Source organism: the organism of the source record quoted next, unplaced genomic scaffold, assembly GCF_019419815.1.
Source record: "Pyrus x bretschneideri cultivar Hongxiangsu unplaced genomic scaffold, Pyrus_bretschneideri_v1 Contig15, whole genome shotgun sequence".
In the NCBI taxonomy this organism is placed as follows: Eukaryota; Viridiplantae; Streptophyta; class Magnoliopsida; order Rosales; family Rosaceae; genus Pyrus; species Pyrus x bretschneideri.
Genome location: NW_025999446.1, coordinates 3,689,496 through 3,709,453, shown reverse-complemented (window position 1 = coordinate 3,709,453; position 19,958 = coordinate 3,689,496). Strand labels below are relative to the sequence as shown.

General features: G+C 38.7%; 3 protein-coding genes across 4 annotated transcripts; all 3 read right to left on the bottom strand.

Moving 5' to 3' along the window:
• Positions 1-1,149: 1,149 nt before the first annotated feature.
• Positions 1,150-3,865, bottom strand: LOC103944576 (probable nucleoredoxin 3). Of its 2 annotated transcripts, none has more exons than XM_009355054.3 (4): positions 3,708-3,865; positions 2,612-2,722; positions 1,907-2,386; positions 1,150-1,824 (listed from the first exon to the last, which is right to left on the bottom strand). In XM_009355054.3, the coding sequence occupies exons 2-4, from the start codon at positions 2,687-2,689 to the stop codon at positions 1,243-1,245; spliced, it is 1,140 nt and encodes a 379-aa protein (XP_009353329.1). In that variant the 5' UTR covers positions 2,690-2,722; positions 3,708-3,865; the 3' UTR covers positions 1,150-1,242. The 2 variants fall into 2 exon arrangements, with proteins under 2 accessions (XP_009353329.1, XP_048436323.1); XM_048580366.1 differs by having other exon boundaries at positions 2,612-2,719; positions 3,708-3,828.
• Positions 3,866-4,387: 522 nt separating this feature from the next.
• Positions 4,388-7,500, bottom strand: LOC103944575. Its single transcript, XM_048580367.1, has 8 exons — positions 7,277-7,500; positions 7,136-7,195; positions 6,949-7,053; positions 6,123-6,187; positions 5,517-5,595; positions 5,235-5,310; positions 5,007-5,100; positions 4,388-4,740 (listed from the first exon to the last, which is right to left on the bottom strand). The coding sequence occupies exons 1-8, from the start codon at positions 7,323-7,325 to the stop codon at positions 4,729-4,731; spliced, it is 540 nt and encodes a 179-aa protein (XP_048436324.1). The 5' UTR covers positions 7,326-7,500; the 3' UTR covers positions 4,388-4,728.
• An 856-nt stretch (positions 7,501-8,356) lies between these two features.
• On the bottom strand, positions 8,357-11,389 carry LOC103944631 (probable LRR receptor-like serine/threonine-protein kinase At4g31250). Its single transcript, XM_018646809.2, has 3 exons — positions 10,705-11,389; positions 9,396-9,977; positions 8,357-9,062 (listed from the first exon to the last, which is right to left on the bottom strand). The coding sequence occupies exons 1-3, from the start codon at positions 11,387-11,389 to the stop codon at positions 8,392-8,394; spliced, it is 1,938 nt and encodes a 645-aa protein (XP_018502325.1). The 3' UTR covers positions 8,357-8,391.
• Between the last annotated feature and the right edge of the window lie 8,569 nt (positions 11,390-19,958).

Sequence of the window (19,958 nt, the reverse complement as noted above, 5' to 3'; positions counted from 1 at the left end):
TCTTTATGCTCTCTTTTTCCCCATACTGCTCCTTTTTCCTATTCCCTCACTAAAATACCCCTACAACAAATATCGTTTTATTTGGGAATATGACAATATAATAAAAGAGTAGCTCTATTGTCACCGATGTTCAAATCATTTATTTGTCCCTATTGCAACACTAGTTAGGCAGAGTGGCAATATGTAAAATTAAATATGATATAACAACTCATGCTCCGTGAGTATTTATCAATAATAGCTAAAATTTGACATCTCATTTCATAAATGTCATATTTTACAAAAACTTTCAAATATAGCAAAAAACTCATGTAAATAGACCTAAATACCCTCAAAATCCCAAAACTTATTTGCATAGAAAAGCCAAAGCCCTTGAATAGATCTCCTCTACATCGTTGTTCAAAGTAGGAGGCCACGAGGACAGTTGGTAAACGTCGTGGAGCAGTTGCGGGTGTTGTCCAACTGTCAACTCATTGAGTACCGACTTGAAAATTTGTTGGTCATGTGTAAAACTCAAACTCAATTGTTACTGTTGATATAATATCATCACGATAAAATATTATTTGCACAATCAATTTAGCAGACGTCATATTAGTTGAGGATTCTAACTCATTGAAACCAAATTCCAACTCGACTGTGCTTACAAATTTTCCTTAAATTTGTTGGATGACAGGGATTTAAAACCATAACAGTTTTCACAAGCGGATCATTCCAATTAAATTCGTGCTTCTCTTCCCCGCAAATCTAATTAATCTATAAACCCTATTAGCAAGTTCAAAATTGTAACGGATTAACCAATCAAAACTAAATAATGGAGTGAGGGGGTGCGAAAATGCTGCTCTCAAAAATGGGGCTAAAAATATTAATCCATGTGCAGAAAGTTTTAAAATTTTAAACATATATAGTTGTGGGTGGGGAGTTTTGCCACTAATTTTTATTTGGTTTTAATTTTGCGGGTATTTAGGTTTGTTTAAGTAAGTTTTCTATTATATTTGAAAGATTTTATAAAATGTAACATTTATGAAATTGAGTGTTAAATTTTGGCTATTATTGATAAAAACTCATGTTCCGCAAGAGGCTCGTAACTGTAATAGTTAAGAGCATTTACTTATGCACCAAGATCACGATTTCATACTAACTTGAGATGAGAGCTAGAAGTACACACCTTTCAAATTTTTTATTATAATACAAATATTTTACAGTACCTTTGAGAATATCCAAATTTCATAGTTCTTAAACCCATTTTTACAATGATTTTTCTACGCAGTTTGGATGAAGATCGTAATCACAAACACCGCAAGAAAATGCCCAAAACCTCCCCTGTTTTTGGCAATAATCACACACAAATGCTTTGGCCATCTCCAACTTAAGCAAATGTTTATGCTTCAAGTCCTTCAATTGAGGAGGCAATGCCTCTCCTTCTTTTCTCAATTCTGCTTCGAGCTCTGTGATCCTCGCTTCCGTGAACGGGAAGGCCTTGGCACCGTATAAGGAGACCATGGCCTTCCCATTTTTGCTAATCGCCTTCCCATTCGGTCCTATCAGAACCAGAGCCGGAATCACTTTGATGTCGAAGATTCTACAAAGGTCTTGTCTTGTTTTGTCCTGGTAGGGTATGGCAAGCCATGGCATGCTACTAGTGTTGAGTTCAAACTCTTTGAGGTCTCGGTCTGTGGAGACTAGGATGATTTCGAAGCCTTGATCACCGGAGGTCATGAGCTCTTTGTATGCTTCTATGAGTTTGGAAGTAAAAGCACGGCAAGGAGGGCTCCAATGTGCACCAAAGTAAAGGCCTACTGTCTTACCAACAAGTTCAGACACCTGTATCTGCAGGCGGCAATCAAATGTCAATTTTCGCGTATGCAAGCTATAACAAATTAACAACCGAAAGAAGTATGCTAAATTCTACCTCTCTGCCATCACTAGACAAGACATGGTTTCGTCCTTGATGCGTCAACAACTCTTCGATTTTTCCCCCCTCACGCTTTGCTTCATCGGCAGCCTTTAGCTCTTCTCTTCTCTTGTTAGTGAATGGAAATGCATCAGCTCCATAGTCTTCAATTAATCCAACCAAGTCTTCCTCAATTGATATTCCATCTGAACTTAATGAAATGAGTGATGGGATGCGATCTATGCAGTACATGTCACTCAATCTTTTATGAAGATTAGCATCGAATGGCACTGCCAGCCACGGCATGCACTTGAAGTGTTCATTGAACTTTTCCTCATCGCGGTCGAAGGATATGAAGATTATCTCAAACTCTTTTCCTTCCAATCTAAGCACTTCATAAAGTCGCACCAGCTGCGGGGTAAGAGCCTTGCAAGGCCGACACCAATTTGCAGAGAAGTAGAGGCACACTGTCTTCCCATTACATGACAACAACGGTACCTAATAATCTCGTAATCAAAACAAGATTAAGTTTTAATTATCATAACCAAAATAAGAACTTAAACCTCTAAGCAAAAAAGGGTTTCTATAAAACTATTTGAACCTCACGTTCCTATATTTTCGTGAAATTAACATATTTTGACATCCAACAACCGAGAAATTAACATGAAAAAATACTGATCGAAACAAGAGAATGAAGAACAGAAGCTTTTCGAGACTACATACCCTTGTGTCGCCGGATAGAAGGAACTCAACTCCTTCAGATTCGAGGACGGTTGCTATATTGCTGCTATGCACTGCCATCAGAACTACAAGCAACGTATGGCCTCCACCCTTCTTTTATATTTACCAAAACACAGATACAGTCACAAATGGAACGAAAAGAAAGCGTGACATTCACAAAAGTAGCTAAGACTCTGCTGCACAAGAATCTCTACTTCACATTACGCATATGTGTGTACGTCATCATGTTTTCAAGCTACAAACTTTTGGAGGCGGAGATGCTTCATCTATATTCAACAAGGGGATAGAATTTAAAACATTTTCGATACGAATCAATCCGTAATTTGTTATTCTCCCAAAATGTAATTCATCTACGGATAAGGGGAAGACATAGACATGAGGATGATTCGCCTAGTTAGTTATTCTCTCTTTTATAATTCTCCAATAAATCAAAGCACATGTGATACACATTTCTTATTAACTTCCGTGTTTGATTTAGTTGGCAACTCTTCATGCCATCTAGACAAAGGAATATTCCAACAAATGGTTCCTTGCTACGGAGGGCGTCCAAAAACTTATGCTTTCGTGAGAGATGCCTTGCATATGACGTTTTCGATAGGAGGATCTAGAACTTAGCAGCCCACGATGCGGCAAGCCCTCAAGCGTGTTACATAAATGGAATAAAGAACTTGCAACTGTGCAGAATCAGACCATGTTCTTATTCTAGCTCAACTATCCTTACAACTCACAAAGGAGGCCAAAAGGAGGGAGAATTCGAACTCGGGAACGAGGAGCGAAGGCAAATGCTCCCTAGTAGTCCCTACAACAACTTCATAAGTATTTCGCTAAGAGCTATGCTTGGGACCATCATCCATGTCGATAATTGTCAATTGTTAATGCATGTATATAAAACTCAACAAACGAACATGCATGCACATGAAAAACCATAAATCTTTCATCGTCGTAATTGAAAATCTGCAGATTACGTTGATAATCCGGTGGGAGTGTTGATGAACAGAAACAAAGATTATGGAATTCATAATTATAAATCAGATAAAATAATCCTCGAGTGAATCAAAGTTAGAGCAAATGAGTGTACCTTACAATTTTGGTAAGTTATTCCTGAACTCCTGGCTTGAATATATTATGCAAATTCCAAGGAATTAAAGCTGCAGAGAGTACTCAGAGAGAGAAGTATGGAGAAAAAGATGACAAATGCCAAGGAATAATAATAATACATAGAATAAAAAAAAGGTTGGATAAATAAGAATAAATAATATTAGGAAGGTATATCCATTTCACAGATTTAGATTCTCACTCTAACGGTAAGTCCTCGGCGTCACGAAAGACGTGTTCTTACACAGACGGTAAATCCTAAAAAAATATTTAAAAAAAAAAAATTTAATTTAATTTATTTGAAAAAATATTTAGAATCTTAGATAATTGAATATGTCACATTCAAACGATCGGATAAGGTCGACGGATTTCAAAGCCTGACCGAGTCTAACAACGCATGACAAATTGGAACCTCTCGTGGGCCAGACGGGTGGGGCGGAGTTGATACCGCAAGTTGTATTGCAGGACATCGCCGCAAGGCAGCATATATGTGACTGTCATCCGTTAATGAACAAAAATTTCACGGAAAAACTTATGTCAATCAATCAACCTTAATGAATATGAATTCCTCGGTGGGAACTACGTTCATCCATTGACGACGGCTGATAGTCACCCATCCGCACAGGGCCCACTGTGCTGAGCTATTGCAGTAAACATTCGGCAGACTCAAAAAAGTTCTGCACGATACAATACATCAGGTGCCAAATACAGATGTTGCTATTGAGTAAGCTTAGTTCTTACAAAACAAATAGAAAATTGATCAAACTTGAGAAACAAGTTACTAATCACTGTGACACGAACCAACGATACAGTCGAAGCATTACAAGGAGACAGCATGTTGGTCAATTGGCAACTTGAATCATGATCTACGCAATCGTTTTGAAATGGTTCACTTTTTCCTTCTTGAAGAAGCCCTAGTAAACATAGCTCTGATGTTATGTGATTCTGTCTCCATTTTCACCTTCTTCGCTTGCCTTCCGGCTTGAGTGGGCTTAATCTCACTCTTACCCTTTTTCCTGACAAAAATTTTAGCATGCATATGAAGATTAAAAACGAATCAGAATTAACCCAAATTTTTACTAGTCATGAGATATGGAAAGCATTTATCAACTCTAATAACTGTTTAGTTTGAAAACGCTCGGTTAAACATTTGAGTGCATGTCGTGTGTGTGTGTTTGGCTCACAGGAAAGAGTCCAGGCTCTACCCTGTAACCAAGTGAATTTTAATCTTTTTCTGATTTGTAAAGAAAACTGGTCCTATGTCTGGGACTGGGGGTCATACCTGTGAACCATTACAAGGCACCAGGTTACTTCCTGTGGCAGTCGGGAGAAATTCGATATCTGACATTTTTCTCGTTGCTTCTGTAAAATCTATCCTGGAAACACAATCAGAAATCCAGATTTAATACATAAAGAAGAATCATCACAATTAGCAACAATAAGATGTTCATTATGCATAGTTCCCAGATGTCAACAGCATAAGATTTATGAACCATTCTATATGCAATACCTCAAACAGTCAATCAAAAGCTTCAACCAGGGCTCATCCTTCACGTATTCCCCCAATACTGAAACTGCATCAGTCACTGCACCAGTAAAAGAGGTGAATTACCTATTTGTTTATGAAATGGTTTACTTTTACCATCCCATTATAGTCTTTGGCTACATCTCATTCCTTGACTGTCAAGTGAGTTCACTTAGCCCATTCAACATTGAAGAGATGAAAATTCAACACACACTAGAGAGAAAGAGGGGAGAAAAACAGAAAGGCCATAAATAAATTGTCTCTCACTGAAATTGTACATGTCTTTCTCTTCTCGTGCAGCATAATTATGGTCCAAAGTGGATATTGTCTGTTTTAGCTGACATACCTGCCACCACAGAACATAGATTATAAAAAACTTTGGACGACATTCTATGGATGACATAGACATGGTTATACATGGATATATTCAATAACCTCAACACGCTACAAACACTTGCACTTGCTTGAAACCCAGAACTTACCCTTCACCATATTAATTGGGGGAAGAGGTGTTACTGTCCCAGAAGACTAACTTAACAACACCAGCAGGAATAAGTAAACCAACGTGTTGATGGTCACTTGTGTCATGTGCGTACAAGTAATAAGAAGTGCCTTATCTTCAAAAAGTTAAACGTATAAAAGTAAACATCCATGCTTATCCTTCATGTATGGCTTTGATGCACGAATGATGTACAAATGCAGTTCTTAAACTGAAAGGTGTGGTCCGTCAAATACATATTTTATAGATCACGCTGTTTTTCAACAAGGTTTCATACCCAAAAACTAACTAAAACAGGGGGGATGGGGGAGTAATTCATCAACAATCATTAATCATCAAACATCAAAATTGAGCGAAATCAGATGTAGACAGACCTTGTGGTACAACCAAGCCAGAACCTTGGAATCATCCAGCCTAAAAAATTTGGAGGATCCGACTTCTGCACACAAAGAGGGAAACAAAAACCTTATCCACTTGAATACTATAACACAGTCCATTCTAATGTTTGACACTAAAATTTTTAAGAATTCAAATCACTTAAATTGGAAACTCCAACGAAACAAGTACATTGAAACTCAGGCTAACATATTGCCTCTTAAATTAGAGGTCATTAGTTCTGTTAGACATTGAAACCGTATTTCACAAGCAAAGTAAGATGCCATCATGCGACAGTACATGTTCATCGATCAATTTTACAAGCTTCCACCTAAAATTTGAATTACAAGTGCATGGGTAGTACCCCACCTTTTTTTTCCAAAAACTAATTGCATACAGTTCTCCGCAATGGACAGTAATTTATGGTATCCCGGATAGCCTTCGATGAAGATTATGTCATCTAAAAGCCTGAACTTCCCAGGATCATCCCCTTTCTGCATTTTTTAAATCAATGAAACAACTGCTGGGATCAAACGGGATAAAAATAATGTAAAAAAAAAAAAAAAAATCCTAAAACAAGATTCCTATGTAGGGTGTGGGATTAAAGCACCAAGGAGTTTCGGGTACCTTCATCCTAGCTTCTTCGAAAATGGGCAAGAAATGAAGACAGGGTCAACTGGAGTGGCAGTATATAACCGAGCATCTATATGTTATTGCAACAGAAATTAGCCAATGATCAGAATAATTCAATAAAATTTCAAAAAAATTAAACTTTAAAAAATGAAGAAAACAATATAGTGAAAGGAAAATCAATAAAGGTACAACCTGCAGTAACATATTCACCCAGACACCAAAAAGTGCAGGATTGCTTAAACCAATTGAGTTCCTGAAGTACCACCCCATTAACAAAAAGGTAGCACATTTTGTTTCCTGTTAAAAAATTGAATAAAAAACATGAAAGACGCCCTAATTTCCAAAATTTCAAGAAATTAAATGCTGCATTGTGCTATACCGGACTTGGGATGGCGGAGCGAAATCAATTGTCCGACGTCGTCTCCGGATTCAGTAGTATCTGTAGAATTTAGGGTTTAAGGGCGGTGCGAAGAAAAACTAAATTGAAAATTGGGAAAGAGAGATTGGGGAAGAAATTTACCTGCTGCGATGAGAAGACGGGTTTCTTCGAACCCTTCCCACCACGCCATTGAATAGAAAGCTTCCGTTCCTTAAACCCTAGCTGTTACTAAAGGCTAGTGAAACGAAACGAAAACGAAGGAGAAAGAAACTGGGCGAGCTCAGACATCTCCAATCAAGTGGGAAATCCCAGATTTACTTCGTCCATACGAGGTTAGTCAGTTTCCCTCCGAGAGTAATAGCTCGTTTGATTAGTGCTTTTACACAACTCAAACCGCTTTTAAATAAAATGTTTTTAGAATTAAATTTTAGTAAAAATGTAAATTACTTAAAGTGCCTACTCTTGTTTGACAAGTGCTTTTAAATGATTGAAAGTACTTTTAGAGAAAATACATTTAGAATTAAACCTTAGTAAAAATGTAAATTACTTAAAATACTTCTTCCACATTTACCGTTGTGTATGTGTTCGGTAAAGAGAAAATTTTTACTCGTGTGTCTTAAACTTAAAACTAAAGTTTGAGCCTTCTAAATCTTTAAACAAGGAAAATACTAAAGATATCACATTTTTGTACCATATTTGTGTATCATCTGATCTGATGTAGTAAGTGATATGTACATGCTACGTCAATTAATGAATATATTTTAGTGAATGTTGATTTGATAAAAATGTGGTCTCTTTGATTTTTTGCTGTAAAACCTATCATTTTATTTAGTTAATTTGATAATTAAGGGTTTTCCCCTTTATTTATGTAGGGAAACTGACAAATAAATGTGATTAATTTGACATCAATGTGCATGTTTTAAAAGATTAAGGGATCTCATAATTAAATTGAAAGTCGATAAAATAAATCAAAAGGAGATCATACATTCATGTGTAAATTCAAAAGAATGAAGTTCATAGAAACATGTCACATACTTACACATTACTAATACAAATTGATTGCAAATTTAAAATAAGCCTTCAAATAAAAATAGGATAAAAGAGAAAAAAATTCAAGGCGCTTTTTCTTTTCTTCGTCCGCCGTTGTTATTCATTGTTCCTCAAATTAGCGCCTTTATATAGATGAATCCTCCTAATTAACTTCCAGTACACGTTAATACATTTTTGTTTCCCCACCAAAACCCCTCGAAACTCTCTCAAGCATTAACAGAGAAAGAGAATTCATCCTCAGAAATAGCCCTAGAAGAGTACACATCCCCATCACTAGCATAAGATGAGTAGTCTTCGTCGTTGTCCCTCTCCTTTAACTCTTCAATCTTGTCCACAACTTCTCTCCAATCCCACCTCCCCTCTACACTGCTCTCACAGCAACACATCCCAATCTTCAGCAACTTCAGCATTTCACCTTCTCCGTTCGTCGTCCCCTTCATGTCCTTGTCAAACACTTCACCCGTCCACTCTTCTCTCACAACTGAGTTCACCCAAGCCGCTAAGTCCGCGTTCGCTCTCTTCCCCGGTTGGAGATAGTTTGCTGGGAATTTTCCGGTGAGCATTTCGAAGATGAGTATGCCTAGGCTCCATACATCGGTCTTTTTTGACATGCGTTCGTTGTGATATAACTCTGGGGACTTGAAAGCCACCATGAACTTTTGGGCATGGTCTCTGTTGACTAGGGGTATTAGGGCATACTCTGCCAAGAGAGGGTTGAAGTTGTGGTCTAGGAGCACGTTGGAAGACTTGAGGTGACCGTGGGGTACCGTTAGTCCGGGGAACTCTTTGTAGAGGTAGGCCAAACCCCTTGCCACTCCTTTGATGATCATCAACCGAGTTGGCCAATCCAACCCCGGCTGCCCGGGTTCTCGCTTAGCTGAGTTGCATGCAAAACATCACAGCGTCAGATGTGATCCGCAATGTGGTTAGTCGAGTTGAAGCTAGCCAATGTTGTTTTACATTGGACGAGTGTGGCCAATCAACTAATAGCTAGCTAATTGGGTTCATCTTGAGGTAGATACTAAATCATTAATTGTATAATAATCTAGAAATAGATTATTTGTATCACATTTACTGATTATATTGTTAATATATGTTGTGCATAAATAATACCGACTTATGCATTTAGATTCTACTTGAATTCCAACTTTGTAAAATTTGTGATTAATAAGTAATGTAATGACAGACAATAATAAGGTTACAAACATACCATGGAGATGACTAGCCAAGCTTCCATTTGCAACAAAATCATGAACCAAGAGCTTCTCTTCTTTCCTATAATAGAAAGCAACAAGTGGGAGCAAATTAGGGTGTGACAACCTCCCAAGCCTTCTCATGTGGTCATAAAAGTCATCTTTCCTCACTTGGTTCATTTGCTTAAACCTCTTCACAACCTTGGACCCACTCAAAAGCCCTGCCTTGTAAGATGACCCAAAGGACCCACTTCCCAAAACCTCAGCTGGGGCCCTCAGCAACTCTTCCAACTCAAAATTTATGTCCTTCCTCACAAAATACAACTCCCCTCCACCTCTCTCATCATTGTCCTTGAAGTTGTTATTTTCTTCTTCGGCTGCCAATTCGACCTCCATTGCGCCTGTGTCATGGTTGGCCCCCAGCTTGTTTTGTACTCTTGTCACTTGTTTTGATTGTGCTGAACGGGGTCGTTTGAGGCATACTACAATGAAGAACAAGATTGCAGCAACTGAGATGACTACGATGGCAATGATTATAATTACTTTCTTCTTTGAGGACTTGCATGCAGCCAGTGGCTTCCCACATAAGTCTGGGTTTCCTGTTTGTCAACACAAGAGACCCATAATTAGGCCCAAGAAACTAAAAATCGAAAGAACCCATTTTGTTTGATAAAAATAATTTGCTTAATAAACAAAGATAATGACATTATATCGACGTGCTTCCATTATATAAAAGATCGTGTTTGAGGAGATCAAGTTTCAACGATGAAGGAGCATGTCTCAATCTTTTTGTCAACGAATCGACGACTTTTTTTCTTCTTAAAATTGATTAGGTCTTGATTTTCTTTTTCTATTAATGTTTCAAACTTTTAGTTCTAAAATGAAAGTACAAAGTCATGCGATCACATATTTTTCTAATATATCTCATTTGTTAACATGACATTTAGACCGAATTTCCCCTTCTCAAACTCAAATGCACAATTAAATACATTTTAAGTTAGTGTTAACAATAGTTATTTACACGCGCATAAACGATTGTCAACTGTTGATGTATGTGAATTTCTAATGGAATTCGTATACATATCAATCACTAACAATCATATCGCATGATAGACGAATATTGAAAGAAAGTTCTCATTGCGACAAAGAAATAGAGTAATCGTGCACATCAATTTCCTAGTTCACCCATAATGGTAAAAGCACAAAACTGTCAAATTTCAAAGGAAAATCATGTGTGCACTGGCTGAAAACTAAACAAATAGAGCATTCTAAACTAAAGGTGGACAATAGTGAAAAAAAAATGAAATTCTTGAATTGATTTCTTACCGACGAAAGTGCTTGCGTCGGAAACTCTCAGGCCGGCCGGAATACGACCCTCGAGTCTGTTGTATGACACATTCAAAGTCTTCCATGCAATTGGATTTTGCGGAAAATTTGGTAGTTTCCCACTGAAATGGTTTCCCCGAATATCCATTTCCACAATCTTAGTCAAATCAGCCAACGATTTTGGTATTTTACCGGTGAATTCATTCCCATCCAGATAAATTTTCTTCAAGGAATTCATGCCAACAAAAAAATTATCTGGGATTTCACCATTGAATTGATTGTACGACAAGTAAACTGATATAAGTGAACTAAGTTTGTTCACACTAGGGATAGGACCTTCAAAGCTATTGTTCATGAAGCTTACTGTTTTCAGGGCAGACAAATCCATAAGTGTGTCTATATCGATTATCCCCATGAGACCCATGTTTGTTAAAGCCAACCCGAACACATTGCCGTTGCCATCACAAAGCAAACCAGCCCAGAGGTTTTGCGTACCGTTGCAGGGAGGTGCGGCGTTAGTCCAGTTGTCCAAAGCACTGTCGTTGGATAGAAATGATTTGAACTTGAGGAGGATGGCTGGCTCGGTCGGATCTGAAGACGAAGCAACGTATGATAGTACTAAGAAAACTAGCATGAAAAGCCAGTGATGGTGATCATATGTTGCTTTGTGAATATGTGCCATCATAAAAATTAGGGTTTTCCGTTTGGAAACTAGGGTTTGATAGAAGAAGAAGAATGGTGGAGGGATGGAAAATATGGGATACGGTTAAGTGGATGTGATGACAGAAATGAGTAGGGGAAGACGGAAAGGTAGAAATACAAGATTTGGGGGTGCGAGAATGACAAGGTTCATTGTTCCCTATGAGGGATTATGAGCTGGGGTGAAAGCCGGCATTAATATTCTAATTAAAAGATTTGGATTTGATTTTCCCTTGGCAATGCTAAACGTGTTTGTTTATTGTTTGTCTTTTGCTTGGTGTGTGCTGTTCGGTTGATGTTTTGTTCTTGTTAATGGTGTCGGGGAACTATTTCATTGTTGGCTCAGCCGATCGGATTCATATTTGCAAGGAGATTGTGGATGCAAATCTTCACCATTTTTTTTTAAACAAAAATGCACCTGCAAGATAATAACACTTAAGATTAAAGCTAAAAACCTCATGCACCCAGATGAATGAGGGGTTTTGTTCGAAGAATCTTCAATGCCAAAGTTAGAATTCTGAAAAGAATGTGTTTAGAAGTTTGTGGGCAACAAAAGCCTCGTGAATTTTGGATGGATATTTATAGGAGAAAAGGAGGAAGTGGGCCAACCCTCTAATGTAGATATCCTAAATAAATGGAATTAGGATTATTTACTTGAAATAGGTCTTCTTTGATTAGGAATGTATTTATGATAAGAATAAGGAATTATTCTATCATAAATGCCTGTGACTTTTCTACGAGCAGGGATGCCTTAAGCAGTCATTTATCTTTGCTTACTTTACCTCAACTGCATGTGGTGAATGAGAATGCTCCCTGCTCATTTAATAGGGCCAGTCTTGTGTTTCTTGGGAGATAATCTATGTGTCAGCTTAATGATTTTTGGGATTTTTTTTTGCTCCACGGAGCAAATGCCCGCAGGCTGCTTGCAGAAAGGACAAGAGGTGTGGGAATCCAAAGCTGCATAGGTAGAAATAGAGCTTATGTCCCAATTTGATGTAGATTTCCTTTTTGACTTGGAATTTAAATTCTTCTAGGAAAGAGAATGTAATTGCCACCAAAACTTATTTAAGTTTGTGTATTTTACCCTCTCCTAGGGGGAGAGCATGGTTGTTCTCGAGAAGGGGGAGAGGGAGGGTGCAATTCATGTAGTAAGTCCCTGATTGGGTGCGATCTTCAATGAGAGCAGAAGTAGACATCTGTTGCAGATACGTAATTGAGCCAATTGATGAATAACTTCGAAAATCTTCATTGAAAAATGAGATGAAGGATATCGAATTTAGTTGAAAGGTAGAAACTTGATAACAACTGGATAATCCTCGGTTTACGAGGTAGTGCTCGTCGAGCTACTTGAGTCTTCGAGCTTTATTCCGTCTGATCAGGGCTCAAGGTGAAGTGGAAGGTCATGCATAGTACTAACCTTGACGCCTATTTTGCCGATCTTGTACTGACCTTATCAGATGGGATCTATCTTTTTGGAGCCTTCTTTGCGGATAGTGATGAAGGCTTTTCTCGGACTAGGTTTCCAGGCTGAAACTACTAGATCTTTGCCTTTTTGTTGTAGTTGGAGAGGAGCTGTTACTGGGAGGCTGCAATGATGGTTATAACCTTCTTGCGTTCTTCCTCTGCCAGATCTAAGTTTGTGGCAATCTCATTTTTGTTCTGCTCAATGCTTGGTAATAGGGTGTTGATGCTCAACACGATAACATTGAGAAGGACAATTACTTCTGAATTGAATGCCAAAAAGAAAAGAGTTTCACCGGTTGCTTTTCGTTTAGTTGTGCGGTACGCCCATAAAACACTAGGAAGTTTGTCTGACCATTTTCCCTTATTATCTGATAGGGATTTCTTGAGGCAGTCGAGGGTTGTCTTATTAGAGGCATCTACCTGCCTATTGCCTTGAGGATATCTAGCAGTATACATGTGTTTCTTGTAGCCATATTTATGAAAGAACCTCGCCAAAGTTTTTGCCTATGAACTGCAGGCTATTGTCAGTGATGATAGATTATGAGATGCCATTCAGCAAATGATGTTCTTCCACATGAAATGCTCTATGTCTAATTGAGTAGTGGTGGTCATGCGCTTAGCCTTAACCTATTTGGTGAAGTAGTCGATAGCCACGATCATCATGTCTCTGCCCTTAGTAGTGGGCAACATAGGCCTTACCAGGTCGAATACCCACTACATGAATGGCTATGAGTTTGTTTGTGGGTGGAGCTCACTGGTAAACAGTGCATACAAGCTTAAAGTGTTGGAAGCTATTGCACTTTTGAACAAATTCCTAAGCATCTTAATGCATTGTGAGCCAGTAGTAGCCATTGTTAAAGACCTTTTGTGCTAAGGATCGACCTCTTAAGTGGTTTCCACAAACTCACTCGTGGATCGAGCTCAGAACTTTCAAGTTGTTAGGAGGCACCATGCAACGAAGATGTGGGCTTGAAAATAATCTTCGGGCAAGAAGTTGTTCCACATGTAGCAGCGTGTCGCCTTTATTTGGAGCTTCCTAGCTTCCAATCTTTTAGTAGAGAGTGTCCCATTGACTAGGTAGTCAATGATGAGATCTTGCCAGCTTGAGGTTGTATTGACATGTAATACCTTGGCTACCAGTTCTTCTTCTATGCTCGACTTTTCCAAAAACTTAATCAGGATAAAGCTTCTGAACTGGTTGTCCAAATGGGAGCCTAAGGTTACCAGGACATCTGCATGAGCATTGTTTTCCTAGGACACCTATGTAAGAGTGTAAGTCTGAAATACCTTAAGTTGCTTTCATACCTTCTCGAGGTATAGTGTTATCCTTGGAAGTTTTGTTACATGTTCCCCGGTAATCTAGCTGGTGATGAGTTGAGAACCAGAATGGATTGCGAACTTCTTGACTGCTAGATCTTGTGCCATTTGAAGGCCTACCAATAAGGCCTCATAATCTGCTTTGTTGTTTGATGCCTTGAACCTAGAGTGATTGCCTGCTAGAACATCGAGCCGTCTATGGTGATGAGAACTAAGCTTGCTCCAGAACCTTTGTAGTTGGATGAATCGTCGATGTGCAAGTGCCAAGAGTCTTTCTCAGAAAGGGATAGTTCGACCAAGGCGTGCTCGAGGGTGTTTTTGGATTGTATTGTTGTGTCTTCCAGGCAGAAGCAAACTCTGCCATGAAGTCTGCTAAGGCCTGAGCTTTTATCGTCGTGCGGGGTTGGTAAACTAACCCATATTTGCTGAGTTCCAATGCCTACTTCATCCCTCGTTGAAAAGCGTTTGGACCATATAGGATAGATTGTAGGGGATATTGAGTCATAACGACGACTGTATGTGCTTGAAAGTTTGCTTTGACTTTTCGAGCTATAGCAATTAACAACAAAATTAGCTTTTCAGTCTCGAGCGTCTTGTTTCCATATCGATGAGAGGTTTAGAAGTGTGAAATACTGGCAGTTGAGCCCCAGTTCTTCTTGTATGAGGGCAGAGCTTACTACTACATCTAAGATTGCCAAGTAAATGTATAATTCCTCGATTGCTTCTGACTTGAATAGTAACGGATGGGATGTCAAATATCTATGTAAGTCTTTAAATGCTTTTTCACACTCACAATCTCATTTGTCTCTTTGCACCTTCTTGATGACCTTGAAAAAAATGATTTGCATCGGCTAGTTGATCGCGAGAGAAAACGTTTAAGTGCTATTGGGCTTAGTTGTGAGCCAATTCAAGCAGTCTTCTCTGGCTACTAGGGATCAAAAATGATGTATTTAGCGTCCTATTCTAGCTTCCAATTTTTTTCTTCTGTCGGCGTGTCCTCTTGAACGTCATCATCTTGATCCGTCTGCTGTAGTTGTTATTTGGTAGCATGATTGTCTTTCTGAACCTCGATAGCTTTTACGGGGGTGAAAGACTTCTTCTCGACTCCTTTAGCATTTGTACTGTGCATCGTCAGGACGTGGCCTGGTCAGACTTCATATCTCCAACTTCTCCTCCCAAGATGCGGAATTGAATTTTCTGGCACTCGATGTAGGTTACGATGCCCAGTTTCACTAGTTAGGGGCCTTCCCAGAATCCTATATGAGTCACATTTCTGCTAAGGGCCTTGTCTGTGGTCTTAATGCACTAGAATCTGCGCAATTGCTTAGTTAAAAGCCTCTCTACTTCTTTATGAATTCGTGGTTGCTCATGACATAAATTTCCAGTTGAACTCGAGCCTGATTGTGTGGCTGGTTATTTCCGTTTGATGTGCTGCTTGCTCCGAGGTGAAGTGGAGGATAACGAGAATGAATAATCCTCTGCGCGGTTAGGTGGGAGAAGGCATTTTCTTGAGGGCCTAGGCAGGAGTGCACACTGCTTGATTGCTCGTCGCTCGGTTGGTGAAGTGGCTACCTGCCGGGACGCTACTAGAGATAAACGTCGTCGCTTACCCTTGTCTTACTTCAAGACACCTTGTCTGGGGCATGTTATATCTCGGTGTGCTGTAGGAGTTGATTCACTAACGTAGTCTGCTGCACGAAGGCGTTTGTCAATTTGGTGACCTGATGGTACATGTGTTGCTCGCCATTTGGATTAGAAGAGTTAAGATAGTAGACATTTACTTGAGTAGTGAAAGTGTAATGGACCCTGGATGCAAAGCTTGAGCCATGATGGGTCAGATCTGTAGAAATATGAGGTGAAAATACCTTTGGTTCAACCATCGGCCTCATGGATTTGGGCTGGTTGAACTAGTCTAAGACTATGCTGGAGGGTTATGATAGCAGGTCGGGTGCATGGACGCTGGGCCGCCTTTGTTTATCCTACTTGACTTCAAGCTGGAGGTGCGTCAGGCTAGCTTGGATTGCAACTTGCATTGCAGTTCGTGCGGCTTGGGTTGCCTCGGTCTGAGTGAAAGTGGTAGGCACCAGGGGTTGTTGTGGAGGCCAAGCAGCTACCTAGGTCTATGCCTGCTGGCTGCTCACGTCGTAGGCCTCTTGCTCTAGGGTTTCCTTTCATGCATGGAGGCTGTCCTGTAGGCCACTACAGCGGTAACCTGTTGTTGACATGACCACGGTACCTCGTGGAGGCAAGGTGTGGCCATTGTTATGGTAAACCTTGAGGAGCGACAGATGAAGCCACGTCGTGATCTCTATTAGCTAGTCCATGTCCTTCAACGTAAGGGTCCGATTGGTTGTAATTTTTGAATTTCCTGTCATCGTAGTAATAGATCTACGAACGAAGGAAGTTGAAAGCGAGAGTCTTTTTCGAGTCTTCAAATCAGAGCTCTCAATGAAATCACCAATTTGTGGATACAAATTTCTGCCATCTCTTCCTTTGATGAAAATGCACTTACAAAATAATAACACCTAAGAATAAGGCCAAAAGCCTCATTCACCCACGATGAATTGGGGTGGGGGGAGTTTTGGTGGAAGAATCTCCGATACCAAAGTTAGAATTCTGAAAAGAATGTGTTTAAAAGTTTGTGGGTAGCAAAAGCCTCCTATATTTTGGAGATAAAATGGATATTTATAGGAGAAAATGAGGAAGTGAGCTGCCCCTCTAAGGTTTAGGGGTGGCTGGCCATAGGCAGTATCTTTGGTGGGAATATTCCAAGATATTTGTATAAATAAATATCTTAGAGTAATTACATAAATATCCTAATTAAATGGAATTAGGATTACTTACTTGAAATAGGTCTTTTCTGATTAAGAATGTATTTATGATAAGAATAAGAGATTATTCTGTCATAAATGCCTTTCACTTTTCTACAGACGTTGGTGCCTTGAGCAGTCGTTGATCTCTGCCTGCTCTACCTCAGCTGTGCGTGGTGAATGAGAATGCTCCCTGCTTATTTACTAAGGGTAGTTTTTCTTTCTTGGGAGATAATCCAAGTGTCAGTTCCATGATTTTTGGCTCAACAGAGATCACTTTCACTAATTACTTCCACTAATTACTTCATTCCGTTAATTATACATTCATCATTGTATTAACCATCGACAATACTAGAGTTTTTTTTTTTTTTTTTTTTTTTTTTGTGTAGCCACGTCATGTGGCATGCCGACTTAAAACGAGTGTAAACACGAGAAATTCCTGAAACACAAGAGACAAGAATACGTGTACAAAATATATATTTTGTATTAATGATTTTGGGGTTACAATCTCTTTGTAATTTGATCCTCTGATTCTATCTTCGTACGATGTGGGTTTGTGGATGAGTTGTTGATCCAAAGGGCCGTCGGGGCTTGATCTAAGGATGCACAGTTGATGAATGGATCTTCAAGGGGCGTTAGGCTTGGTCTTGAAGAATGGGTGTATGAGTTTGTTGAGGTTGTTGATCCAAAGGGCCGTTGGGGCTTGATCTCAGGATGAACGGATGATGAATGATGAACACTTTCTTCAAGGGGCCGTCGGGGCTTGATCTTGAGTTAGTGGGAGTTCTTCAAGGGCCGTTGAGGCTTGATCTTGAAGGTTGATGGATGAGCGGATCTTCAAGGGCTTTTGGGCTTAATCTTGAAGAACGATTGGATGTGTGGATTTGTTGAGGTTGTTGATCCAAAGGGCCGTTGGGGCTTGAACTTAGGATGAACGGATGATGAACGATGAACACTTTCTTCAAGGGGCCGTCGGGGCTTGATCTTGCGTTGGTGGAAGTTCTTCAAGGGCCGTTGGGGCTTGATCTTGAAGGTTGATGGATGATGAACGATGAACACTTTCCTCAAGGGCCGTCGGGGCTTGATCTTGAGTTGGTGGAAGTTCTTCAAGGGCCGTTGGGGCTTGATCTTGAAGGTTGATTTGACGAAGAACGAAGAGTGCTTTCTTGATCCTTCGGGATTTGCTTGAGAGCTTTAGAGTTCCGAAGCTTGAAGGTTTTGGTGTGATATCAATTTCCCTTCCTTTCTTCCTTCCTTCCTTCTTTTTTTTTTTCTTCCTTCTTTCTTTTCTTCTTTTCCTTCTTCCTTTCTTTCTTCCTTCTTTCTAAAATGAATGCCTTGGCCTCCTATTTATAGAATTCCAAAACTTGATTTTTGGATTTAAATAATCAGATGAAATAAATCATTTCTGCCAGGTATTGACACGTGTCCTATTTGATGACTTTTCCAATTTATTTCGATTTTTCGTTGAGTCACACGCTACATGTAAAATTTATGTGATACGTGAGCGTTGAAATTTTAATTATTGGTCAACATTCATTTTACCAAAATTTTGATGTCTACAACGAGTTCATACTAATTATTTGAGAAAAATTTTGGTTCTTGTCCATGGTAGGGAACATAATTGGTTTGAATATTTTGATTGAAGAATTAAATGTTAAATTTCAAAATTAATTAGGAAATTTAATACTGAAAACTAATAATTCCCTTTAAATTTTTTGTAAAGATTAGTATCAAGTAGTAATTTTTTTTGATAAAGTTTTTTATTTTTAAATATTAGTACATTTTAAAGTAAACAATGATACATTTTATAATAAATATTGGTATGTTATGGATTAAACAAGTCAATAGTTATATAAAAAAAATTGGTACATTTTACATTAAAAAATTCGTACATTTTAAAATTTTTACAAAATGAATATAAAGATTTTGTGCAATCCTAAATTAGTTAGGAATATCCTTATGAGATTCTATAATATCTTTTAGATAGTTTTCTAAATTCTAATTGTAAATTTGTAATATATTATTTGAAAGACAAGGATTCTCTCTTTAACGATGGGTTGAGAAGACACATCACATAATCACTACTAAAAGAAACACCTCTCCCGATAGAAAAGTTTTGTCGGATCAAAGCTAATTTTGTTGCCATAATCTTTAGCCGACGGAAGTTCGTCGGGAAAGATTAGTCTTGTCTGGTGAAACAGAGTTAACTCAACGAATATGCTCGTCGAGCAAATGTGTGTTGACCATATTGACCCAACAAATTATCTAGCCTGACAAGGATATTTCATTGCCCTGCACAAAATTAAATAATGTTGTAAACTTGACCTCGATGAAAAAGTCATTGGGCCAACTCTATGAGACCAAAATTTTAAAATAATATAATATTTGCTTGATGAAATAGTTCGTCAGGCTAATATTTTTTAATTCTTAAGATAGAGTTAAAAAAATGTTTAAATAATATATTTAATTCTAATTATATTAATTTAAAAAGTTATAACTAATGTCAACAATAAAGAAATTTATTTAAGTACATTCAAAATAAAATTTTTTGTACAATTATGTTAAAAAAATAAAAAATAAAAACTAAACAAATAAACCTAAACTACTTGCTGGGTGCTGAGCTGGAGGGGGAATGACCCTTGAAGGTCAATCAGGGGCTCGGGAATGCTTATGCCAGAAGCTAACAAGGACTAAGCTATCCTATAAAGTACAAGCACACCAATTCTCGGTCGCACACACCAACTTTTCTCCGGCTCGCCGCTTATTCTCTTTGGCTCTCAACTTCTTCTTTTTGGTGCATTAACTCCATCTCCACCTACTAAAGTTTGGAAGACATCTCGGTTGAAGGGTTAGAGTTCATAGAAAAAGAAAACCTCCGAGTTCCCAAACCCGACCTGCTCATAGGCCGCGAACTTCCTTGCTTTTCTATCGTCAAATCTCATCCATCAGCAACTATAGAGA